Here is a 26,647-nt window from a genome sequence, read left to right as displayed (position 1 = left end):
GCCTATTAGATGCGGTGAGGATAAAGCGTTCCTCCGCTATTTGTAACCCGGCAACTGTGTGGATGAATGACACCATTATTCAGCCATTCATTCATCCTCCTTTCATGATCACACCAGCACTTTACCTCTTCTGGCGTGTGTCTCTGCTACTTGGACGTCCTCAGATTCTTCTTCAATGTGCTCGAGTTTGACACGTGTGTGCGCATGCGTGGCAGCGGTTCCCACCCTCTACCTGAGTGAGAGCAGCGCACCTGGATCCAACGAGACGGAAGTTTCCTCAAGTAGGAAGGGAATCGCTTTGTGGTTGTTTCTTCGTCTACTTGCCCCCAAGAAGACCAAATAAGACGTGTTCGGTGCCGGAATGAGGAGGATGGCGGTGCCGCCTCGGAGGAAGACATAACTCCAGTCGTCCCGTCTTTTGTTGATGATTTGGCTCTGATTGACCGACTCATGGTGAGTGTTTGCCGCTTTGCTGCCCCCAAGGAAGCCAGCAGTCGACTTCACTGATTTGGGGCCGTCTTTGCATTCGAACTCGGGATGAAACCACACTTTGGCATTTCAGCAGAAAACAGGAGATTTAATGTGTTTAACTCTGATGGCTAAGTGCTAGTGCTAACTAACAGGTGACAGAGTCAACCCGGATTAAATACTCTTTTAGCACCAAAGCAATCACAAATATGTTTAGGTTTTATATATACATATATTAAAACACCATTGTACTTTTTTATGACTTTTTGGTCATTTATTTTTTTAATCTTACTTTTGAATGTAAACTTTTTAAATTTTAGTAAAAAAAAATACCAAAAATAAAAAAAATGCCTAGTTTGTTAGATGTGTGTATATATTTTACATTTTTTTAAATATGGGTTTAATTTTTCCTATATTTATATATTTTTTTAAATGAGCAATGCTTAATTTTCTTGCAATTTATTTTACTTTTGTATATATTTTTTGTACTTTATTGTACTTTTGATATAATTATATATTCTTTATATATTTGTATTAAGTAAAAACTAACAAATAAAAAATGTAATTAAGATGCTTAATTTTTCTCACGAAATGTATTTATTTTTACAATATATATTTTTTATTTTAAACTTTGCTTTTTAATATGGTACTTTTTAATATATTGTACTTTTAAGTAAAAACAAATTAAAAATGCTTCATTTTTCTCGCTAAATGTTGTATATTTTACATTTCTATATATTTAAATGTTTAACTGTAAATATTTTCTATATTTTTAATATTTGTAATAATTTAAAATGTTATTTTTACATTATATATATTTTATTTTTGTAACTTTATAGTACTTTTTAAATGTTATTTGTACATTTTAACTTTATTATTTTTAATATATTCATATTAAGTAACAATAACAAATAAAATCAGATGCTTAAATTTGTTTTGCTTAATGTATTTCTTTTTACAATATTTTTCTATATATTTTTAACTTTTTCTATACAGTACTTTTTAATATATTCAACTTAAGTAAAAAAATGAAATACTTTTTAAATGTTGTTTTTATTTTTTATTTTTAATATTTTTGTTCATATTCATTCATATTAAGTAAAAATAAGAAATAAAATAAGAGGCGTAATTTGTCTTGCTACATCTATTTTTACAATATTTTATATATTACTTTTTACTAATGAAGGTTACATTTAGTGACGAAGTTGCCATCTGGTGTGTTCGTCTGTGAACGAGGTGTCCATCCAAGAAGAAGAATGAGTTCCCTGCGTAGACTGCTCCGAAGAAGACTGCGGCCACTGAAGGTGGCGGTGGCGGCGGCGGTCTTTGTCACGTTCATGGTCTTCATGCAGTGGGAAGTGGGGCGCCAAGGTCCGCAGGAGGACCCGTGGCTGAAAGAGATCAAGGAGAAGCGGGACAGCATGCTGGGCATGGTGATGGGAGCCGTTCAGAACTTCAGGGAGGCCATGCCCAAGATGCAGATTAAAGCACCCGTCCGTCAGAGGGACGGCGCCAACAACACGTCCTGTTTGCCGGGACACTACACGCCGGCGGAGCTCAAAACGGCCCTGGAGAGGCCGCCGCAGAACCCGCTGGCTCCCGGCGCCGGCGGGAAGGCCTTCAACACCGACTCTCTGAGCCCCGAGGAGCAGAAGGAGAAGCAGAGCGGCCAAGATAAGCACTGCTTCAACTTGTACGCCAGCGATCGCATCTCCTTGAGCCGAGACCTGGGCGCCGACACCAGACCCCCAGAGTACGTGGACCTCTTTACTCTTCACCTCTGTTTTGTTGGTGCAAGCCAAACATGGATTACACCTTTCACAAACAGTTGCTCAACGTCCACGCCTGCTTTTCCTGCACCTGTTACACCTATTGTCTACTACACCTTAAACGGCTGTACGTGGGTAGTGTTGCTGGATCGCACACCAAGCTAGCATCATCATGCTATCCTGTAAGGCGCATCCGTTTGTCAAAACTCAAACTCTTTTGTGTTCATGACTTTGTCTTGGATTGAAATGATTTTGTACGGTTCGGTTTTGGATGGATCCTTCGGAACTCCTTAGTCAGGAAAACTGTATCTTTCACAATACAGCATCAGCAGAACCAATGTTGTAGTAGTGGTAAGAAGAGGAACTCCAGCAAATCCTTCACGTGTGGCTTTTGGCAACTGCAATACTCGCTACTACTGCGTGTCAGCATGAGTATACGTTAGACATAAAACATTAGTTTTCATCACACAGACTCGGGACTGTGTGAAGTGTCAGCACACAGACACAGAGGGGGGGGTGTGGGGTGTGGGGGGGGGTTGGCTCTACACGTGTAAAAGAGGACAGATGGATCTTTGTACTCTCTGCAGATGTATCGAGCAAACCTTCAAGCGCTGCCCCCCCTTGCCAACCACCAGCGTGATCATCGTGTTTCACAACGAGGCTTGGAGCACCCTGCTAAGGACGGTGTACAGCGTCCTCCACACGTCCCCCGCCATTCTCCTCAAGGAGATTATCCTGGTGGATGACGCCAGCGCTGATGGTAAACAGGCCCAGGAAGAGTCCAACCGGTCTTTTGGGGGTTTGGGTGATATGGGTTTTAGGTAGACAGGTTGCTGGTGAGAACTTTCCTGAGGGGTAGTAAAAGTGTTGAGCTTACAAATGAGTCTTGTAAACGGCCTGGAGGAGGAAGAGACTTTCAAGTTGAGTCTTGAGGGAGAGGGACTGTTATTTAGTGGGAACCTGACTACAAATACTGTACTGTACAATAGTGTACCTACAATGTACCTGGTTATACTTGGAGTACATGTGGATATGGGCTAAAATGCTAACAGTTTGGACACTAGGATCAAAAGGCTGCCCTGTAGTGTTCTTCATCATGCTATGTCTGTGTTTACACATAGACATGAGTAAAATAGCTTTAATGTTAGCATTCTAACAGTTGGCAAGCTAACATCAAAAGTGTGCCAAGGCTACCCTATAATGTTCCTCCATTATGCCATGTCTGCATTTCCATGGAGAGATGAGTTAAGTCGCAAAATGTTAACAGTTAGCATGCTAGCATCAAAAGGGCCAAGGCTGCACTATAGAGTCCCTATATCCATGCCTGTTTGTATTTACCTGTAGACATGAGTAAATTTAGCTTTCATTTTAGCATTCTAGCAGTTAGCATGCTAGCATGAAAAGTGCCAAGGCTGCCCTATAGTGTCCCTACACCCATGCCAGGTCTGCATTTACATGTAGACATGAGTAAATTAGCTTTCATTTTAGCATTCTAGCAGTTAGCATGCTAGCATGAAAAGTGCCAAAGTTGCCCTATAGTGTCCCTACAGCCATGCCTGTTTGTGTTTACATGTAGAAATTAGCTTTCGTTTTAGCATTCTAGCAGGTAGCATGCTAGCATGAAAAGTACCAAGGCTGCCCTATAGTGTCCCTACATCCACGCCTGTTTTGTATTTACATGTAAACATGAGTAAATTAGCTTTCATTTTAGCATTCTAGCAGTTAGCATGCTAGCATGAAAAGTGCCAAGGCTGCCCTATAGTGTCCCTACATCCATGCCTGTTTGTATTTACATGTAGACATGAGTAAATTAGCTTTCATTTTAGCATTCTAGCAGTTAGCATGCTAGCATGAAAAGTGCCAAGGCTGCTGTATAGTGTCCCTAAATCCATGCCAGATCTGCATTTACATGTAGACATGAGCAAATTAGCTTTCATTTTAGCATTCTAGCAGTTAGCATGCGAGCATGAAAAGTGCCAAGGCCGCCCTATAGTGTCCCTACATCCATGCCTGTTTGTATTTACATGAGTAAATTAGCTTTCATTTTAGCATTCTTGCAGTTAGCATGCAGGCATGAAAAGTGCCAAGGCTGCACTATAGAGTCCCTACATCCATGCCTGTCTGCATTTACATGTAGACATGAGTAAAGTAGCTAAAATGCTAGCATGCTAAGAGTTGGGATGCTATGGCCTCGATCATAAAAAGCATAACCCTGAATACATGGTCGTCTTAAGTTTCTCAAAACTGGTTTTACCACATAGCTTGAGGATTATGAGTAAAGATTTGTCCACTCATCCACCGTCCTTTTCTTCTCTTCTTTCAGACATGCTGAAGGACGAGCTGGACGAGTATTTGAAAGCCTTGAGTATCGTTCGCGTGGTTCGTCAAAAAGAGAGGAAAGGCCTCATCACAGCTCGGTTACTGGGCGCCTCCGTGTCCACCGGTGACACACTCACCTTCCTGGACGCGCACTGTGAGACGGCAGACACGCCACGGCAGGCGAAGGCGTGGGTGTGATATAATTACTGTCTTGACAGGCGAATGCTTCCACGGTTGGCTGGAGCCGCTGCTTGCCAGGATAGCGGAGAACTCCACCATGGTGGTCAGTCCCGACATAACCACCATCGACCTCAACACGTTCGAGTTCATGAAGCCGTCCCCGTACGGACAGCACCACAACCGGGGCAACTTTGACTGGAGCCTGGCCTTCGGATGGGAGAGTCTTCCGGATCCTGAGAAGCGAAGGCGGAGAGACGAAACCTACCCGATCATGTAAGCCCCGCGTCCTCGGATCGTCCGTGTTGACTCCTTTTTAATTTGAGTATTCTGCAGGACTCCTACGTTTGCTGGCGGCCTCTTCTCCATCTCCAAGGAATACTTCTACCACATTGGAAGCTACGATGAGCAAATGGAGATCTGGGGTGGAGAGAATATCGAAATGTCTTTCAGGGTAAGATGCTACGAAAGCATCAAAATCTTTCAAATGTTCACCAGACCAGAGCGGGGTGGTGGGGTGTGTTCCAAATATCGTGGGATCACACTCCTCAGGCTTCCTGGTGAGGTCTAGTCAGGGGTTCTGGACAGTTGGATTCGCTGGACAGTTGAGTCTCTGATTCAGGAGGAGCGGTGTGGTTTTGGTCCCGGTCATGGAACTGTGGACCAACTCTACAGTGTCAGCGGGTCTTTGAGGGTACATGGGAGTTTGCCCGAATAGTTGGACAAAGCAATTGACCTGGTTCCTCGAGGAATTCTGTGAGTAGTACTCGGGAGTATAGGGTACCGGACCACTTGATTCAGGCGGTTGGTTCCCAGTGAGGGATGGACTCCGCCGGAGTTGATCCATTGTCACCGATTCTGTTTTATGGACTGAATGGGCACAGCCAGGGTGCTGATGGGTTCCGGTTTTGGTGGCTGAAGGATTGGGTCTCTGATTTTTGCACATGATGTGGTCCTGCTGGCTTTAACGAGCCGTGACCTTCAACTATCACTTGATCGCTTCGCAGTAGTGTGTGAAGCACACGGTGGTTCTCGCCCGGAACATGAAAGAGTGCCATCTTTGGGTCTGGGATGAGATCCTGCCCCAAGTGGAGGAGTTGAAGTACCCCTGAGATGGACGGGTGTATCGGTGCAGCTAGAAGATGGATGAATCCCGCTAGATCCCAACCCCACTGGGACACAAACGGAGCGGTACGTCTTGGTGGACATGTGGGCCCCAACCAGTCAGGTATGTTCTCGCTGTGACCTGCAGGTGTGGCAGTGTGGCGGACGTCTGGAGATAATCCCGTGCTCCGTTGTCGGCCATGTTTTCCGCACCAAGAGCCCCCACACCTTCCCCAAGGGCACTCAAGTGATCGCTCGCAACCAGGTCCGACTGGCCGAGGTGTGGATGGACGAGTACAAGGAGATCTTCTACCGGCGTAATCAGCAGGCGGGACAGATGGCCAAAGAGGTAGGTGGTACTTATCCCAGCAGTTCTTCCTTCTAATGTGCTTCAGGATTCTCATTATCCTCCTCCTGAGGCAAGTTCAGACATGTTCTTCCCTTCATCAGCGTCTAGCGGACTCCAGCACAGAAGAATATTTCCCTCCTGCTGCACAAGGAAGCACACTCCTGTCAATGAGATCCTCGTGAAAGAAACGGGCCGCTCCAAAGTGTGTTTATTGGCCCACAAAGCGTTCTTTGCACATCTTCAGAAAGTATCCAAGTGGCCTCCTCGATGTGGTCCTTGGATCCTTAGATGTTTCATGTGGGCCTGGCCGCTATAAAGTTGGGACACCCGAGTGTCAAAGGCAAGCAGCTTGCAGCGTTTCCTGACATGTGGTCTCATAGGTGCCATAAAAAGGCCCCCTGAAGGCCCACCTCGCATTCCTCACACCGCCCTCGGCGCTCGTTATCAGCGGGGGGTGGGGCACGGCTGTCATGTGACTGCTGATGTTTCGGTGGAAATGTTTGTTCAACTTTTGGTGTTTTATCTCCCCCACAGAGAACCTTTGGAGACATCTCCAAACGCGTGGACCTCCGTGAGCGTCTGCAGTGCAAGAGCTTCTCCTGGTATTTGAAGAACGTCTACCCGGAGATCTTCATGCCCGACATCAACCCTCTCCGCTTTGGCGCGGTAAGACTGGCTGGTTCACGGCAGGAGATGAGTATTTCTGGTCATGTGTCCCATGTGTAGGTGAGAAATGTGGGCAAGGACTGGTGCTTGGACGCAGGAGAGAACAACGAGGGCGGCAAGCCTTTGATCATGTACCCGTGTCACGGACTTGGAGGGAATCAGGTCAGCCTCGCCTCGCCTTCCGGTTTCACCCATCAATCACTCACTCGCCGGCTGCCCGCTCCTTCCTTTTTAGTATTTCGAGTTGTCCACGCATCACGAGCTGCGACACAACATCCAGAAGGAGCTGTGTCTGCACGGGGTCGCCGAGGGGGCGGTCAGGCTGGAGGCGTGCCAGTACAAGGGCAGGAACACCTTTGTAGGACCCGAGCAGAAATGGGAGCTGAATGATGTGAGTCGGATCTTTGTACATTTGAAATTCTTTGCTATCAGTTGGATGACTCTTGGATGTTCTTTGTTCACCAAGAACAAGCTACTCCGCGTGCCGAGGAGGAACATGTGTCTCACCGCCCGTCCCGAGCATCCTTCCCTTGCTCCCTGTGACCCCACCGACACCTTCCAGCTCTGGTTCTTCGCCTGAATGTACGTGACACCAGATGGACTTTTAATTTATTTTTACAAGTCATGATAGTTTGTGCCTGCGGGGAGGAAACGTTGGAGTCCAAAGATGCTTTATTGGACTAAAGTATTGGGACAGTCAGGCCATTCCTAACAGCTAGCCGTGTCCCAAGACTTTTGTCCATGCAGTGTGCTAAGTCAGTGCAGTATTATGCATAGAAAGCCCAATTCAATCTCTAGATTTTTTTTTTTTTTTACAATTTGCCCGCCAAAGAGAGTGAAAGTGAAAATCTGAAACAGAAAAATAATTGTCCTTCAAATTCCTGTTTTTATATGAGAATACATTTCTTCCACTGCCCTGGTGTCACTTTATTCCACCCTTATATAATATATATAAATATCAACAGTTAGAAATACTAAAGAGGAGGCTAAGTAATGAGTTCGCTACCTTGCCATGCAAAAAAAGCGGCGGCTTTTGTCCCTACAGAGTCCCCGTAGCTTGCGCGTAAGAGTTGCGCAGTGTGGTCTAAACGAAGCTAGCAGTAGTGCTAATCGAGCGACAAACGTCAAAGTGACGTCGGTCTTGAATTCACTTGCCATTCTTCAATCAATTCCAACCCGTTTCTTACAGTTGGAATCACTAAATAGGGGGCTAACTAATCAGCTCGCTAGCTTGCTATGCCAAAAACGTCGGCAGTCTGTTGTTTCCCTACAGAAATCCTCTTTGCGCAGTGTGTAAACAAAGCTAGCAGTAGTGCTAATGGAGTGACTGACGTCATTCGTGAACGGAGCAATGTGTGAATTTTTATAGTAGCGCTTAATCATTTGAATCTATGCAAAATAACGTGTTTTTTATGCTATGGTAGGAACTCCACTACTTTTTAAAGTTGAGCAGACCTATGATGTGGAAGTACCATGAGGTATCGCACATCCTCAAGGTGTACTTGCAGTCCCGAAAGTGGTCGCTAGAGGGCGCTTTAGACTGCCGTCAGGTGAGTCACCCTCGCAGTGACGTCATGATGAAGACCAAATGACATTTATTTCAAAAGCATGTAGAAAATAAAGCAAGCAGATTTCCGTCTACGGTTAAAAAGCAAACACATAAAATGTATCACATTGTGCAAAACATTTGCATTTCACAAAATCTAAAATATCCCAAATAAAAATCCAGGCACATGAAGCTTTACAACTCACAATCGGCATTTCAAAAATGTTTAAGATATCAACTATCGACTTACCACAATAAATACACGTTTCAATATATCATTCATAATAAATACTGCAAAATGAAAGACGCAACATCAGCAGAGTGTCAGCCCTCACGCGGAAGCTTTGGCAAAAGAAATCTGCACAAGAAGGGCTTGGCCTGAAAACAAACACACACACACACACACCCAAGGTCCAAGCTGCTCCATAGAACCAGTACAAGTCCAGTAGGACGGCACTGGTGTGCATATTCCATTTCCAATGGCTGGTATTGGCTAACGTGTCATTCATTCCCATCAATCATCTCATTCCAAGTTGTGATTGTCATCCTTTTCACGTCAGTCATGGCAACAGTTTAGCGCAAACATCAACACAATTATTGGCTATTGCACGCAACATGCTAGCTGTGGCGGCGTCACGTAAATAAACATGAGCGCACCGATTTCCCTTTCCTTGCCATTCAAAGCACAACACTCTGGAATCAGCAAGTACTCGATGACGTGGTTCTCACTAAGCATGTTGTGTGTTAGACATTTCAAAGTGCTAGTTCGTATTTTATATCCCTGTATTGAAGGAACACTTATCTGGTTTACACCTTTAAGTACAGGTGGTCCTCTGTTGACAGCGTTCCCATAAATTCATCAAAGACCTAAGGACTAGTTGGAGCGCATGACGGCGGAAGAATACTGTACACTGTGTGCCTGCTCAGACACACGGCGGAAGAAAAACATGACTTTTTAGTTGACTTTTTACTCTTCATGACGTCTCCCGAGCAGCAGTGCGCCAAAGAAAAGGAAAGCCATGACCATGGAAGTGAAAATGAACACAGGAGACACACCTAGCAATACCTGTGTTGGCGACAGAGTTTAAAGAAATATAATAACTTTCTGCTACCGATAACACTTTTATATCTACTTTTTAGATGGAAGTGTAGTTTGTGCATATCTGGAAGTAAGAAGGACCGGAACATTGATTTGTCCTAATGAAACATCATGACATGACTACTACCAGGAGAAGTAGAGTATAGAGGGGGAGGAGCCACCTGATGTGGCCCAGCAAAGTGCACTGTATTCGGGCACCCGCTCCGCGAAGCCGCTGTGATGCCATGGAGGTCTCTGGCATCTGTTTGTTTTTCCCATCATCACGGAACGTCTGTAAGATTCCTCTTACAGTGAATCTTTGTGAGCTCAAGAGAAGTTACGATGGCTGTTAATGTCACAGGAAGGAGTAAAAAGTACGGGTAATCGCGCTTTTGTTTTTAGCCAAAGTTGCCAGTGTTTTGGGCCAAAGTTGCCAGTGTTTTGGGCCAAAGTTGCCAGTGTTTTGGGCCAAAGTTGCCAGTGTTTTAGGCCAAAGTTGCCAGTGTTTTAGGCCAAAGTTGCCAGTGTTTTCGGCCAAAGTCGCAAGTGTTTTGGGCCAAAGTCGCAAGTGTTTTGGGCCAAAGTCGCCAGTGTTTTTGGCCAAAGTCGCCAGTGTTTTTGGCCAAAGTCGCCAGTGTTTTTGGCCAAAGTCGCCAGTGTTTTTGGCCAAAGTCGCCAGTGTTTTTGGCCAAAGTCGCCAGTGTTTTCGGCCAAAGTCGCCAGTGTTTTCGGCCAAAGTCGCCAGTGTTTCGGCCAAAGTTGCCAGTGTTTCGGCCAAAGTTACCAGTGTTGCCAGTGGTTTCGGCCAAAGTTGTCAGTGTTTTAAGAAAAAGAAGCTGATGTCTTTGGCCAAAGATGCAATATTTTCATTAGAGCATTTTTCGTAAATAATTGGTTATTGGAGCCATTTTAAATGTTATCATATTAATCGGTATGACGTCATAATTCCTTCCCATGGCTGTGATAATTATCGTCCACCCTCATAAAGATGATTGAACGCTAATTCTCCTGAATGAAATAAATAAAGTTTCCCAGTCTTTAACAAGCTGTTACAGGATGATGTGGGACCGTCATGTCTTGTATTTGATGCGTTGTTTGACTCAGCGGAGGACCACCTGTGTTGATAACGGATGCGCGTGCCTTTGGGCCTCGGCTTTCGGGTACAATCTGACCTTTTTTTTCCCAAACATACAAACTCAGGCTTTCTCATGCTTTCCAAATCATAGAAAAGCATAGAAGAGTCAGCAAAAACAAGCGCAAGGTACATGATGTGTACATTTTTTTCTCTTCTATAAAACAATAGCATTTTGTTCCCCTGCCATTCCCAAAGAGAGCATGCGTATTATCAAAACTTTGACAATATATATATATACGTATACGCAGAATTCCTAAGCAATAATAAAGCAACAGTAATCCTTTCTGCACACATTTGACACACAGACATAGAAAAGTTGATAGAGTACACATAGAGTACTGCTTCCAGGATGTATTGATCCACGTGATTGATCCCATGATGAAAGGTGTGATGTCGCTGATGGTTTGAAGGTGAGAGGAAGCGGAAGGCCAAGAATGAAAGAGTGGGCGGGGTCGTTAGGATGCGGTCCCGGCGTCCCCTCACAGGGCAGGTAAGGACAGGTTCTTGGTGCCGGTGGCGAGCAAGCTGAGGTCGGGACGTGCGTTGATGTTGGGCGGCGGCGGCGGCAGCTCGGCGCTCGCACACGAGCCGCAGGGGCTGAAGGGGACGTTGTTGTTCAGGTAGTTGTGAAACTGCGTCTGGTTCTGGGGCGGGTCTGCAAAGTCCGCTTGGGACGGCTGGTCCTGGTCGGGTGTGGTGTAATGGGATACATTAGTACTCAGATTACAATGTGTTGAGTATTGGTCCTGATTGGGGAAGACGCCCTGCTGGCTTTGGGGGTTGCTGATTGGCTCCGGGAATGCTAAGGTGCCCCCGAAGGGCTCGCCCGACTGGCTGCTTTGGCCGTTTGGGGCGGAGCTAGAGGTCCCCAGCTGATAGTAGTCAGCGGGGGAGGAGTTGATTAAATAAGTGCTTCCGTTCACGTGGTTGTCGTAACACAACACGGACGCCAAGGGCGCCTCCGTGGGGCACGTGTCTGACCTCTCCTCGTCTTCATCCTCCTCATCCTCCTCGGAGTCACTGTTGGCTAAACTCTGAGTGCTGGAGTCCGAAATCCCGCTGAAAACGCTACTGCTGTCCTCCTCGTCCTCATTCTCCTCTTCCTCCTCCTCCTCTTCATCCTCTTCCTCCTCATCTTCATCCTCCTCGTCCTCCTCCAGCGGCGCCTCCATCTCGTCCGACGTCTGCAGGTGCACGCCGCTTTGGGGAACGGCGTCCGGCAGCGCGAAGTCCAGCCTGTGCTGAGATGGAACCAGAGGGTTAGCGGTGGTGCTGTCGTTGCCGTGGCAACCGTTGGAGGGGGACGCTTGCTCCTGCTCGCGACTCTTCTCCAGTTCCAGCTTCATGATGGTGTGCAGGAAGTGTGTCCGAACGCGGATGGGATTAAACTCCACTCTGCCGCTGGAGTTGCTGCAGCCTTCCTTGCTGCAGCCGCACGGGAAGGACATACGGTCCACCTGCGGGCACACACGCCACTTCCTGTCAGCCCCCTCAACACACAAACACGGACGGCTATGCTTTTGGGACAAACACGGCCATGTTGTAGGCATAGATGAAATTCCATTCCATTTGGTAAATAAGGAATCCTGCTTCAAGGCATGGTGGAAGCAAGGCATGATGGAAGCAAGGCATGATGGAAGCAAGGCATGATGGAAGCAAGGCGTGATGGAAGCAAGGCGTGATGGAAGCAAGGCATGATGGAAGCAAGGCATGGTGATGACACGAGGGGACCCACCTGGCACTTGATTCCTGCATTGCTGCAGGCGCAGGTCTCGGGCTCACAGAAGACTCTGCAATCGCAGCCGCAGTCCTCCCGGGACATTCGGATGGCCCGGAGCTCATGCTTCTCCTCCACGTCGATCTTCTTGACGCCGGAGGAGCGGAGCAGGGCCCGCCTCTTTTTGGTGGTGAGCGGCTGCAGGAAGAAGTACTCGTCCACTTCCGTGTTGTCCAGGTCGATGTCGTCGTCGGAAATGTCCTCCGCCGTCAGCGTGTTGGCCTCCTCGGACTCCACTGTGCCGTTCTTGGTCAACTTGGAATGAAGGCATGACGTTGTTACGTTCTAAACACCACACTGCTATGCTTAAAGTTGTATGCCGCATCTCTTCCAGCAGGTCCAATCACTTCCTGTTATGGGTCTCCCTAAAAATGTTCCCCCTGCAACCTGTGGCCACTAGGAACTTTCCTACTTCCTTCTTCAACTCAATCATGTTTCTCACCTTCCTTGGCAAACCTCTTTGCAGCCGTACTCAATAAAGTAAGCACAGATTCCTGACTCTTGAACGCCACCCTGTGCTCAGTAGGAAGCAGCAAGGAGACATATGAGTTGTGTGTTCTATGAAGAAAAACCACACACACGCTGTAAACGGTGTTACAGTGTCCCACCTCCAAAAGAAACACTATCTACTCCAGGGGTCTCACACACACGCGGCCTGCGGGCCAAATGTGGCCCGCAGGACACTAGTGTGAGGCCCCCGCCTTGATTTGAAAGTTTAATGCGGTCCGCGCAAGTTTGATATGGATGCTGTATGGTATCATGTATCCAGAAAAAATTATTACGTTTGATTAATGTTCATGTTAAAGGTTAAATAACTGTTAATAGTTATCCTCCCTATCCGTGTGGAAGTGGTAAGTTTTTGGCTATTTAAGTTTAAAGGAAATAATAATTGAAGGCTACCGTTTAGGTTGCTAGCTCTCTAGTTTGCGAGTTAGCATGTGTCTCAAGACCCTGCAGTTGCGCAATATGTTGTAAATAAAAAGAGTATAAATGTGACTATAGTCGTGTTTTGTCATGTCTACAGGGCTCTAATAATGCTTTGTTCATTTTAATCTGAAAAAAATAATTTGTCTACCCACCAACTATATGTGGTTTCTTAAGTTTTTATTATTTGCCGTTTTATTATTATTATTATATTTATTTATTACTGATTGATTTTCTTTATTCTTCATTTGTTTATTTATTTTTCATCTTATTTTGTGTAGAAAAATAAAAAGTAAGATATTTGAGAACAGTGGAATGTTTTATCAGAGCTTTTCTTGTAGAAAATTGGAACCAAAGCGAAGTTTCTTAAAATTTTTGGGTTTTTTTGGAAAACCTGATGCGGCCCAGTCTCACCCAGACCTGAGCTCCAGTGGCCCCCAAGTAAATTGAGTTTGAGACCCCTGATCTACTCTGTCATCCACAGCATTTCCTGTCCATGGCCTATTGAGGTTAGGAGAACATCTAGTGGTCACATTAGGTATCACAGTTGAAGTGCATCCCACCACAGTCGTCCCTGGCTGTATGGGTGCTTGATAGCCTATAATTAGTAGAAGGTATGTATATTTAAGCAAACTGTTCTTATTGCTGGCCTAAATGAAGCATTTCCACGCATAAAAATGTCTAAATTATCTGACTAAATGAAGTCACGTACAAACACGAGGCAGGATTGTGTGGTTGTGAATGTAATGTTCTAAGTTGGCCACTATATTCTATTGTAAGGACTAATGAGTGTGTAAAGGTGACTATAGGGGTGTTATTTCACTTCTTGAGGGCTTTAATAATGTTTAAAAAGTGTATTTAGAGGATTGTCAACAGGCGTGTTACATCTCATATGTCTTATGTTCTCTTATTCTGTCTACTTTATTGGCTGATGGGTGTGTAAAGGTGACTATAGGGGTGTTATTTCATTTCTTGAGGGCTTTAATAATGTTTAAAAAGTGTATTTAGAGGATTGTCAACAGGAGTGTTACATCTTATATGTCTTATGTTCTCTTATTCTGTCTACTTTATTGGCTAATGGGTGTGTAAAGGTGACTATAGGGGTGCTATTTCTGCTCTAGTGCTCTAATAATATTAAATATTTTGATGAATATTGAATCCTACTTTAGGGCAGTTGACTTGTCGTGGTCAGGTCTGCGACCAGTGACTGTTCTTTGATCTTTGTCAGTGAAAGCGGAGGGTGGGGCAAGTGTACCTTGAGCTTGATGGAGTTCAGCTTCTCCTCCTTGAGGTGGTCTCTCAACATGTCTCTGTGCAGCCTCTCCTGCTCCATGGCGAACTCCCCGAGCGAGTACTGCTTGACCCAGCTGTGCCTGTTGGACATGCCCAGGGTGCTGCCGCCCTGGCTGGGCACGCTGGTGAAGCCCTGGCGCCGGCTGAAGTAGTACACTGTCACCTTCTCAAAGCGCACCCGCCGCGTGCAGACACGCTTCTCCCGCTTCAGGATGGAACCGGCTGCAGTGGAGAAAGTCACGGTAGATCTTGTTTATCACTGTTCAATGAGACAGGAACTCGTCTCCTAGCTAAAGTTTCCAAGGGAACACATTTACTGCGACACAGCCCAAGCAGGAGCAAGGAAGCACCCTGTACAGACAAAAAAACGTGAGTCTATGTTATGTTATTTATGTCTAATATGTCATATTTTCTCTTCTTCTGTCTACTATATTGGGTAATAGGAATTTAAAGATGACTATAGGGGTGTTAGTTCATGTCTAGATGTCTCTAATAATGTCCAAAACTATACTTGGAGCGTTGTAAACAGGTTTTCTATGTCTAATATGTTCTATTTCTCTTCTTCTGTTTACTATATGGGCTGCATGGCGGTGGAGTGGTTAGCGCACAGGCCTCACAGCTAGGAGACCTGAGTTCAATTCCATCATCAGAGTTTGCATGTTCTCCCCGTGCATGTGTGGGTTTTCTCCGGGGACTCCGGCTTCCTCCCACATTCCAACAACATGTTAGCTTCATTGGCCACTCCAAATTGTCCATAGGTATGAATGTGAGTGTGAATGGTTGTTTGTCTATATGTGCCCTGTGATTGGCACAAATGAATGAATGTTTCTTATATTGGGTAATGGGGGTATAAAGGTGACTATGGGGTGTTATTTTATGTCTAGAGGGCTCTAATAATGTCAGAAAACTGTACTTAGAGGGTTGTAAACAGGTGACTATATGGCTTTTATTTCATGACTAGAGGTGTCTAATAATGTTAAAAAGCATATTTAGAAGGTTGGAAACAGGTTTTCTATGCCATATAACTATGAAAATATTGCATTTGGCAATACTGTATCCCACTTTGTGGAAATTCAGTGACTATGGTCGGGTGTGGAAGCAATGAACAGTCATAAACGAGGACTTAATGTAAATTTTTAACATGATTAGAGCCCTCAGGACATGAAATAACACCCCTATAGTCCCACACTCCGATTCCCATATATGTATGTATATAGTAGACAGAAGAAGAAAAAATGAGAGGCGAAGCGATGCCATGGAAGGTGAGCCAGGAAACATTCCTTCGTGCACGTGAATGACACTCACGCATGAAAGGACCAGCGGCGGACGGGTTGACGCTGTCGCTGCTATTCCCGCTCTCGCTGCAGGATACTTCATCATCAGACTCCCTTAAGGACGAGCACGGGGAGGAGGAGGCCTCCACCTCCTCGAATTTTCTCTTCAGTATTCCGCTCATGGCCTTGACACATCTGCACCTGAAACACAAAGACACAGCCGGGGCCGTGAATTATTTCATATCCACTTTAAGGGCCTCCCCAATTCCTACACACGCTCAATTAGCAGCACACACACGTAACGCTCCAATCTCCCTCGCCAAGTCATCATCTTGCACAAAGGCAGCCGACGCTACTCATTACATATTCCACGGACAGGAAGTTCACTTCATTCTTCTGCTGAGGAAATCATTTTCTTGCATTTTGGGAAGGTCTACTCCATCCATGTCATATATCATAACATCATACATAATATCATAATATCATGCAGGACAATGACATTTACTGTTGTAGTAGTAGTAGTGCTCAAACGTCTTATGCACTGTAATGCAGTACATAAAGTACATGTTTTATGTAATCGGGTATAATAGTCAATGGGGGGGGCGCTGTGACTATTTTGCATTTTTTTTGCATTTTTTTTGCATGCTTATAATCATAAAACAGCAGAAAAGGACAACCCAGCTGCGATTTTGTGAGAATAAAGTCAAAATACGAGATGTATTCTATATATATATCATATGTCATGTCATAATAATAATGTCATATATGAATATATGACATTATATATGATGTATTCTGACAAGACTAAAGTAGTGATTTTGGGAGATGAATGTAACATGAGAAAAGTCATCCTGGTCGCATAGAGTTGAAATATGAAAAACATTTATGAGCCAGACAACAAATAAAGTTGGCGTTTTTGGAAAGTTAGATAAACTGTATGTATATAAATGTATGAAAATTATTTATTTATTAGGAAAATGTTAAATCAAGTACTACAGTGGTGTCCAGTGAGTTTTCATTTTTCATTGTAAGAATATCATTTGCCAAGAAATGAGCAAGGCATCTAGCAAGACAAAAGCGTTGAGGTGCCGAGGGCGAGCTGCCAGGGTGAGTCATGGAGGTTAGTGAGAGGAAGGATGAATGGAAGCAAAGACGTGGCCTTTGGCTTCAGCGTGAATACGCCGGGAAATCATCAGGAGGTGTTTCCTCTGCACACGGCATCCATGTTGCAAATGGACGTGGTAAACGCCATCTCCGCTCATTTCAACCGTCATCGTCAGTATGCTGCTTTCTTGCCTTGCGTTGATTGGAGGATTGAGCCTCATCCCATCTATCCGCCAGAGTGGCGTTTCATGAGCTCCGCTCGCCGCTCTACGCTCATCCGGCATGCAAACGCTTCCTGGGAGACATCACGCCTGACAGGAGAACAGGAGCCGATAGGAGAACCTCCACCAAGACACACAGCATTGTTCCGTGGAACAGCTTCTGGAGAACCACCACAAACCCTGATTATGCTAGGTGGGGTGGACATCATCCATCACCAGAGGAAGGATGGATGGACGGATAGATGGATGTGTGTGTGTTTTTAGGCTGCATGAGGCTGTGATAGTAAAAGTGGTTTCCATGGCGATGGCAATTACCATGTTCCCATGTGACAAGCTACATCATCACCACTGTGCATAGATAGAATGGATAGGATACATCGAATGGATAGTAGAAATCCCCCCCCCCCCTTCCCGGGGAACGACTGACCTGCTTCCCGTCCTGACTCCTTTCACCTTCTGCTCACAGCACATTTAAAAAAGCAGCGTGATGGATGAGGAGCATCCCATGTTGGTCTCATTCCACTGGCTGCCCCCGCCCCCCCTCCTCCATCATGGATACTTTATTAAGAAGATGAGATCTTTCACACTTTCCCCCTCTCTGTCACAATGTCACTCCGTCCATCCGCACAAAGACTCATTAGCTGCTGCTAGGAGGCAAGGAGGCAAGGAGGCAAGGAGGCAAGGATGGAGGCTGAATGGGGGCACCGCCAGCCTGACAAGTCACATAGTCACATGGGTGGCTTGTCTGAGAGCGAGCCATGCAGAGAGAGAGAGTGAAGCAGGCGCAGCACCTCCTCTCCTGCTGGCTGCAGATATTTTTACCAACAGGGGAGGGGGGCACTGGTGATGGGGGGTTGGAGGTAGCAGGAGGGGGGAAATGTCAGCAAAATGGATGAGGAGGTGGCTTTGGGAGAAAGGTTGGGGGGGGGGGGGTTCATGCCACCGGAGGAGGGGAACGTCTGACGCCACATAATCATCATCATCATCATCATAACAACGCCATCTCAAACTTCCTATGGACATAAGGTCATCATATTATGGGAATTAAATCATCATGTTATGGTACTAAGGTCATCATATTACAAGTATAAAGTCATATTATGGGAATAATATGGGAATAAAGTCATTTTACGGCAAAGCCATCATATTACAAGAATAAAGTCATCCTATTACGGGAATAAAGTCATATTATGGGAATACTAAGGTCATAATATTATTATAATACATATATACATATATATATATATATACACAACAATGAATTTTCATTTGCGGACTGGTGTTTTATGGCTGCTGTTTGGCGACACCCAGTGGACGCAATAATTCTTGCACTCTTGATTGAACGCCATTTAACAAGGATCATCACTACAAGCCCCTCTCACATAGGATTCAATAGACTCACCCACTCACTCAGAGTTCCGACTTCTCCCACATTCAAACACGCCCTGAAATGTTGCCTGACTTCATATTTTAATTCAGCTCAACGAGTTGACAGAGACCCGTACCCATGAGTGACGAATCAGTTAAACACTCCCAGGTTTTGAACGAATCGTTCACTACTTGCACAGCTCTCGTTTCGTTGTTGACTAACTGTCCAGGGTGGCGCTGCCATCTAATTGGTCTTATTTATGATGTATTGTGTAAAACCAAGACAGGAACAACATCACATTTCAAGCACTGAATGAATGCAGAGCCACCATCCACCAGGACCTCCCTGGACTTTGTTTTTCAGAGGGAAGATTTATAACGTTTCTGTTTGACGTGTGTGCTAACAGGCAGTGTGCTATCATGAATGAACTTGATGAACAGAACAAATAAGCAAATTAGGCCCCAATAAGGTCATCAAATCCTACCCTTATGTATTCCCACATAATATCAGCTTGTGGGAGCAAATATGAGGAGAAAGAACACAGTAAAGTCATCTATCTGCGCAGCATTGTATGGTGCATTCAAGGACCATCCAACAAAATAAGTTATTGCCTGTAACAAACATAAAAAATGAAAACTGGGGGATTTCTAACAGTATATTGTTTTTTTAAACTAATAAAATAACATAAATAATAAAATAATAGCCCAATCTTAAATTCAGGATCTAGATGTCTATTACATGTAAACCAGCAGGTGGCGCCCAACTACTTCCTGCCGACCCAGCCCAAGCTTTTCTTCCCGTCACTCACACACACAGCAGTCACATGGAGTCGTAACAGAGACCCACCAGGACGAAAAAACGTGTCTCACAGGTAGTTAGCAAGTTAGCAAACAACACAGGCCAAGTTATGATGCTCATTTTTAGACCCCTCACTTCATCCTCTTTTATCCTTCATTTTGGACAATTCCAAGCCTACCTGGCAACATTTGAAATTACAGCAGACTTGAAAAGGCCAAATCAGGGAAACAAGGGACATGAATGTTTTATTTAAGATGTTCAGTCTTTTCTCTTAAATGCTTTTGAAATATGCAGTTTGCCAAGGAGGCCATGCAGAGGAAGTGCGCCAAGATGATTTCCAAGCTAGAGATGGACCACGAAGAGCAAAGAGCAAGTCAAGATACTGGAAGAAGACCTTCACTGGTGTTGATATGGTGAGATCCCATACCAGCATATCACTGACTTGGTGCACTCTAGAATTTTGGTGCCACTTTCTGAGGCATGCTAGTTGTACCAAATGGTCTGTGATGTGTGTGTGTGTGTGTGTGTGTGGGGGGGGGGGGGGGGGGGGGGGGCTCCCAAAAAACCTTATCGGCCACCTGAAATGCCAGCACCACCGTGTTTGAAAAAAGGTTTGCCAGAGACCTCTGTGGCGTCACAGCAGCTGCTTGGAGCGTGTGCCCGAATACAGTGCACCTTGCTGGGCCACAGCAGGTGCCGCCATCCCCTCTACACTCTACTTCTCCTGGTAGTAGTAATATTATATTTGATAAGGACTTATCAACAGGTACACCTGGTCAAATCTGAATTGGTTCCAGTCCTTCTTACCTCCAGGTGTGCACAAGCTACACTTATATCTTGGCGTCTAATCAGTTTGTCCTCATGCCGTCCCTGGAAGGCGGCGTACGTGGACGTATTCCATCCTATTACGTAAGACAGGAGCACTGCACTTGCACGCCTGGCATGACCTACATTCCCATTCCACGTTCCAAAACCATGAAGACAGAAATCATCTGCCAGCAAGCTATGGCAGCATTCACAATGAGGTCATATGCAAAAGCCTCGGTTGTCTCCCAGTGTGGTGCATGATTGGGAAACATGATTGTAATCAGCAACAAGTCAAATATTAAAAGACTTTTAGGAATACAAAAACATACCTGGTGTTATGTTATGCAGCACATGCCGGCGTGGCTCAGACCCGCGACCGCACCAAATTAGATTTAAGCAAGCCAAAAGCCCTCGTTTGTCATCCTACTCTCTAATGCAGTACTTCAGGAAAAACACACTTTTTTGGCATTTTGTTCTTAGACAACACACATCTCTCTCTTTCCTGTACATGGTAAAGACAGCTAAAACTAACGGCTAATTAATGCTTGAAATGGGACACACCTATTCCACAGATTAATACACCTCCAAAAAGCTCCAACAAGGTTTTATGGTTTTCTATCTACGTATGCTGTAAGTGTGGAGTAACAGGTACATTCATACTTGCAGTATTTTGCCCATTTGGTTGTAATGGAATACACATATTTCCACTAAAAAGGCCTCTAAAAAACCTCCAAGAACCGTTTATGGTTTGCTGTGAGCACATTGTCATTAAATTACCCAGTTCATTTTCTTTTATTGCGTGATTAATACAATTTTTTAAGAATAAAAAAATTCACAAAATTCCATTCATTCATTCATTCATTCTCTACCGCTTATCCTCACGAAGGTTGCGGGGGGTGCTGGAGCCTATCCCAGCTATCCTAGGGGCAAGAGGCGGGGTACACCCTGGACTGGTGGCCAGCCAATCACAGGGCACATATAGACAAACAACCATTCACACTCACATTCATACCTATGGACAATTTGGAGTCGCTAATTAACCTAGCATGTTTTTGGAACCTTCATAGTTCTACACTTTAATTCTACCAATGACAAAATATTGCAAACGCTGTTTTCCTGTTTTCTATTATCACAGGACCTTGATGACAAAACCCTGAAAGCCTGCGTGAGGCCGCGTTGTCGCTCGTTCACCACCTGCATGGAGCTCGGAGGTGGAGGAGGAGGTCATGGAGATAGAGGGGTCTCAGCTGGACTCCCCGGGGAGCGTGGATTATTATACGGCAACAGATGATGTCAGTGGACCCCCCCCCCATCCCTAGCATACACTAATTGTATATTCATTCCAAAAATTAAGACAATGGATAAAGAAATTATGAAATTAGTAAGTACAGCTGCGGTAAAGTGGCAAAAGGCCTGCTATGAATACATGCTATCACATCATAGATGTCACACCATGTTAAATTGTGGTTTTCAGCGTCAGTCCAGCTGTGAAAAAGACACACGTCCATTCTGCAATTACACACAAAAGGAATCCATCTCTGGAAATGTTTGCCACGTCTACACATTCATGCAAATGAGGCTTCACATGTTCTCTGTACGTTTGCTGGCGCGCACTCGCCTCAGGCTGCAGACTGATCCTGCTCCGCACACATTCAAAGGAGGGGGTGGGGGGAGCAGTGTGCCGACGGTGGTGGTGGTAGTGGGAAGCGGGTGGGGGGGTGTGGGGGGTGGATGGGAGCCGCAGCCTCCCTCCTGCAGCTACACACCACGCATTTCTTCCCAATAAAGAAAACCAAGCAGCGCAACAAAGGATGTATCTTTACATCATCCGTCAGGGGTGTCCAGTATAGGGGGGTTGACGGGACACTTGGCTCACAATACATCTGATTTAAAATTATTCAATTGTATGTATGAATGAATGAATGAATGAATCTAGCACTATGAAAATGGCAAAAATGTCAGGCTAACATGCTAACTTTACCATGCAACACCCAGCATGGTACAGTAAAGTGAAGTGAAGTGTCTGTGTACGTTATTTAAAAAAATATGTAATTTAAAAAAAATACTCCTATGCTAATATTAGCATGCTAGCACACCTAACAATGATAGCACTAAGTGTTTGTATAGGTTTCTGCTCATGAAAACGGCTAACATGTTACTAATCTAATGTTAGCAATGCTAACGTTAGCATGTAAAACCTAGCATGGTAGTGCTAAGTTTCTGCCAATGGTAATACCAATGAAAATGGCAAAAATGCTACTATGCTCATATTAGCACGCTAGCACTAGCATGCTAACACCTAACATGATAGCACTGTGTTTATACAAGTCTCTACTTATGAAAACTGCTAAAATACTACTATGCTAACATCATCATGCTAACATGCTCACATTATGATGCAATACGTTGCATGGTAGAGCAAGTGTCTGACAATGGCAACACAAAAATGCCCCTATGCTAGTATTAGCATGCTAGCACTAACATGCTAACACCTAACATGAGAGTACTAAGTGTTTATATAGGCTGCCGCTCATGAAAACAGCTAAAATGTTACTATGCCAATGTTGGGATGTTGGCAATCCTAATGTTAGCATGCTAAATCTAGCATGATAGCGGTTGGTGTCTGTCAATGTTGACACCAATAAAAATGGCTATAAAAAATTTCGTATCACCACACAAAAAAAACTTTACAGGCTTAACTTACGGCGATACTGATAACAAATTTAAATGTAGATGATAGTGTAGTTTGTGCACACCTGGAGGTCACAAGAAATTAGAATTTGACCAAGTGTACCTGTTGATGCGTCCTAATGAAACATCATGACATGACTACTACCAGGAGAAGCAGAGTATAGAGGGGGAGGAGCCACCTGCTGTGGCCCAGCAAGGTGCACTGTATTCGGGCACACGTGCAGCAGCAGCGGGTGTGACGCCACGGAGGTTTCTGGCAAACATTTTGCACTTGTCAATAATTATTGTGCACCCCTAATCCATATGTTTATAAATGCAGATTATGAGGCAGCAAGAGGACGGCTCCAGTACAAAACCATTCCATTCCCTCTAATACCAATCACAGCTTATTATCAGGAAGTCTCATGTCAATCACAATACTGCTTAGCCTCCCTACTTTACATTATTCATGCTCCTTGTTCTCATTTAGCAATGCCCCCCCATGTCTTATCACAAAGTTGACAAAGCAGGCTTGCTGGCAGAAAAACCCAACTGCCAAAACATCTCATCCACACACACACACACACAGGCCGGGGGGCCTTAGTGTTTCTATACAAGCTCCATCGTGGTTATGAATGTCATATTTCTAAAGGTAAAACAATGCCATTTTATTAGACCATAGGGGCCATCCTCATTCACTTTAAGCTTCTCTAAAAATGCGCCAATGAAAATGTGAAGGATTCATAAATGCACCTTTAGCGTGTTCATATTACCCTTTAAGTACTCACGCAGATTCCACTTTTATCACAGCCGGCACTCCCATCACACTCAATCACAGCATCTACTGCTTTGGAACTCATGTTATACAGTAGAACACGCTGCAAAACAAGTAGAAAATGCAACTGCCCCGTAGAAGAATACACAGCATTTTGGTGAGTCAGTTCCATAATTATCAGGCCAATATGTGGGACGTCATACCGATAAACCCAATAACATTAAAAATAGCTGAGAAATCCGTGAAATAGCACCCCTATAGTCACCTTTACACTCCTATTATCCAATATAGTAGACATCATAAGAGAAAGTAAGACTTTTTAGGCATAGAAAGTCTGTTTACTACCTTCTAAATATGCCTTTTTAACATGATTAGAGTCCTCTACACATGAAATAACACCCCTATAACCACCTTTACACTCCTATTGCCCAATATAGTAGATATAATAAGAGAAAGTAAGACCAGACCATGGATAGTGACTAGGTGGAATACTACATACGTCTTTCAATGTGTTTTCTGAATGCCTTATATTTGCATTTTTGCTCATTTAGACATTTATATGCTTATGCCAACCATCTTTCTGATTCTCAAGATCGATATGGTACTGTTAACTTTTTTATATCTCCTTTTTTTTTTACATTTAAGATGTAAGAATAGTTTGTGCACACCTGTTGTACCATGCTAACGCCTAACATCATAGCACTAAGTGTTAAATTTGGTTTCTGCAGCAGCTTAAATGTTACTACGCTAATGTAACGCAATGTAAAGCATGCTAAAAATGCTAACATTAGCATGTTAGCTAAACATTTAGCTGGTATGATAGCAGTAGGTCAATGTTAACACTAATGAAAAGGGCTAAACATGCTATAAAAACATTCATATCACAGCAACGTAACACTGTACTGATTTAAATTGAATCATAGATTGTATCCACTCGGAGGTAAGAAGAACTGGAAGAAATGAGGATAAGTCCTAATGAATTATCATGACATGACTACTCGCAAACGACAACTACCTGGAGAAGTAGAGTATAGAGGGGGAGGAGCCACCTGCTGTGGCCCAGAGAGGTGCACTGTATTCCGGCACACGCTCCGAGCAGCCAATATGAACCGTTTCAGGTGTCTGATAAGGTTTCTAGTGTGCTCCAAAAAAAACGAATGAGTCTAACATGACTTCCTGTGGGGAAAAAATGCTGTTTTGGTTTTTGTCGGCCATTTTGGAAGGCGACAGTGAAGAAAAGCGAGGTGCCACCTGAGAAGATGGCATGAGAGGATGTCTCCAGTGAGGCTGGTGCAGATATCTGTGTTGACTTTGGCCATGGCGTTGTGTTATCAGCCAGGCGTCGTAGCAACAGTTGTGTGCGTGTGTGTGTGTGTGTGTCTTTCCAACATAAAGCAAAGCTTACCTTTAAGGAAAGATATTAGACTGCGGCTTCCTGCTTGTGGGGTCCTGTGGAAGATGGAGACGTCATAAAAAGACTGAGCTTCTGCAGCAGGTTACGTAACATACGGCATGCAAGCTGATGTAAGACAGCACAATGAAGGGAAGTTTGCCATGGATGAGGGATGCATGGTGCTGGGGAGGGTGCTAGACTTCCTGTACTGCAGTGGACTCTGCAGGGAACCACACCGCCTTAGTGGAGCCGGGATTGTGTCACGTGACACACACGTGCCCCCCCCCCAATTATTAGAGCCACACTGATGTAGCAGCACAAAGAAGGTGGTATCACATCTTGATGGATGCATGTGATGCATTCACGAACACAAACAGCCGCGCGAGGTGTGAATCATCATGTGCGCGATATGCAAACAAACTTGCTCATTGTCTGCTCACACTCACCATTCACGTCGCCGTGTAGACAATGAAATCAAGGCCCCTCCCTCCGCTCCACGCACAACCTCCAGCGGGCTGCAGTGGCACCATCCGAGCTCCCCGATGCTGCTGGACGGACCGGCGCTCCGGTCGACGCTACCGAGCCTTCTTCCAGTCAGCCGGAAGGAGGGCTGGGAACAATGGTGCGGCATCAGACTGACAGGCTGGCGGCCAACGTGACTCCCTGCGTCCAATCAGGGCTCAAACACCAGGAATCAGCCGCAGAGCCTTTGCACGCTTTTGTGCACCGGCGCAAAGCGAGCTGTCAATAATGCAATTACTCAGACGATACTGAGTCACTTTCGGGCTGATACTTGTAATGTGTCGGGTAAATTCAAGGTATCAATAATCAGTTACGTTCCATGACCTCAATCACTGAGTAACAAAAATATCGATATTTAGATTTGGATCTTAGAAATATCTGGTATCGGAAGTATCGATATTTTAGTAGCATTTGTAAGGCACGTGAATGGGTAAACGCCACTCACATTAGCTTATATTATTTTATCATAACTAGTTGCAGTCTGATAGTTATAATTTTTGCCTTCCTACTCTTTGTCTTCCTGTCCAACTCCATTCCAAAGCCTGTGTTACGTTTAGAAATAATACTTTGAAGGCTAACTAGTTATACCTTGTTAGCTCGTAGTGGTTAGCGGCGGCCATCTTTCATGTCCCTTTAGTGATCCAGTAGCCTGTTCACATATTGTACAAAGAAAGTCTAATAGTAGTGTAGGGGTGTTATTTCAAGTGATTGAAATATTGTCTTCGTATTCTGGCTTCTCCCCCCTCCATTTCAAACACTGTATTAGATTTAAAATTAATACTTTGAAAGCCAACTAGTTACATCTCGTTACCTAGCTTGGTAGCTAGCGGCGGCCATCTTTTCTGCCCCTTCAGAGATGCAGTTGCCTCCTAAGAAGACTTTCATCATGTGGTGTAAACAAAAAGTGTAAAGGTGACTATAAAGGTGTTGTTTCCTGTCTACAAGCGTTGTTAAAAACAAATTTAGAAGGTCATAAACAGGAAAAGTATAAATTTTTAATATTGAACCCTATTTTTCGCGGTAGGGTCTTTAAACAAGTGCATGAAAATAATAACAGCGGTGATGTACACCAGTACAAAAACGGTACTATATTGTTCCGTTAATATCTC

At 44.6% G+C, this 26,647-nt stretch overlaps 3 protein-coding genes across 4 annotated transcripts in view; 1 reads left to right on the top strand and 2 right to left on the bottom strand.

Annotated features, from left to right (window-relative positions):
* The window catches only part of cdca9 (cell division cycle associated 9), a 137,491-nt gene that overhangs the window by 15,320 nt on the left and 95,524 nt on the right, over positions 1–26,647 (bottom strand). The gene's annotated exons all lie outside the window — the stretch shown is intronic.
* On the top strand, positions 198–8,586 carry galnt3 (UDP-N-acetyl-alpha-D-galactosamine:polypeptide N-acetylgalactosaminyltransferase 3 (GalNAc-T3)). The gene is made up of 11 exons (XM_058081909.1): positions 198–453; positions 1,705–2,221; positions 2,825–2,997; positions 4,561–4,710; positions 4,775–5,009; positions 5,070–5,187; positions 5,986–6,186; positions 6,721–6,852; positions 6,913–7,014; positions 7,088–7,243; positions 7,319–8,586. Exons 2-11 carry the CDS (start codon positions 1,725–1,727, stop codon positions 7,430–7,432), a joined length of 1,878 nt encoding a protein of 625 aa, XP_057937892.1. The 5' UTR covers positions 198–453; positions 1,705–1,724; the 3' UTR covers positions 7,433–8,586.
* On the bottom strand, positions 8,416–25,727 carry csrnp3 (cysteine-serine-rich nuclear protein 3). 2 transcript variants are annotated; one of them, XM_058081908.1, is made up of 6 exons: positions 25,463–25,611; positions 25,029–25,072; positions 15,911–16,080; positions 14,568–14,827; positions 12,347–12,643; positions 8,416–12,068 (listed from the first exon to the last, which is right to left on the bottom strand). In XM_058081908.1, exons 3-6 carry the CDS (start codon positions 16,059–16,061, stop codon positions 11,091–11,093), a joined length of 1,686 nt encoding a protein of 561 aa, XP_057937891.1. In that variant the 5' UTR covers positions 16,062–16,080; positions 25,029–25,072; positions 25,463–25,611; the 3' UTR covers positions 8,416–11,090. The 2 variants fall into 2 exon arrangements, with proteins under 2 accessions (XP_057937891.1, XP_057937890.1); XM_058081907.1 differs by lacking the exon at positions 25,029–25,072 and having other exon boundaries at positions 25,463–25,727.

The sequence above is a fragment of the Doryrhamphus excisus genome, chromosome 9 (genome assembly GCF_030265055.1).
Source record: "Doryrhamphus excisus isolate RoL2022-K1 chromosome 9, RoL_Dexc_1.0, whole genome shotgun sequence".
NCBI lineage: Eukaryota > Metazoa > Chordata > Actinopteri > Syngnathiformes > Syngnathidae > Doryrhamphus > Doryrhamphus excisus.
This window is presented reverse-complemented; position numbering and strand designations above follow the sequence as displayed.

Bases quoted from the DNA above. Each gene is read 5' to 3' on its own strand.
- galnt3 (XM_058081909.1), top strand. From the start codon at position 1,725: ATGAGTTCCCTGCGTAGACTGCTCCGAAGAAGACTGCGGCCACTGAAG. The intron at 2,998-4,560 runs GTAAACAGGCCC...CTCTTCTTTCAG, and splicing joins GGATGACGCCAGCGCTGATG to ACATGCTGAAGGACGAGCTG. The intron at 7,015-7,087 runs GTCAGCCTCGCC...CTTCCTTTTTAG, and splicing joins ACGGACTTGGAGGGAATCAG to TATTTCGAGTTGTCCACGCA.
- csrnp3 (XM_058081907.1), bottom strand. From the start codon at position 25,647: ATGCCGCACCATTGTTCCCAGCCCTCCTTCCGGCTGACTGGAAGAAGG. The intron at 16,081-25,462 runs GTGAGTGTGAGC...TTTGTGTTTCAG, and splicing joins TCTACACGGCGACGTGAATG to GTGCAGATGTGTCAAGGCCA. The intron at 12,069-12,346 runs GTGGGTCCCCTC...GTGTGCCCGCAG, and splicing joins ATGCAGGAATCAAGTGCCAG to GTGGACCGTATGTCCTTCCC.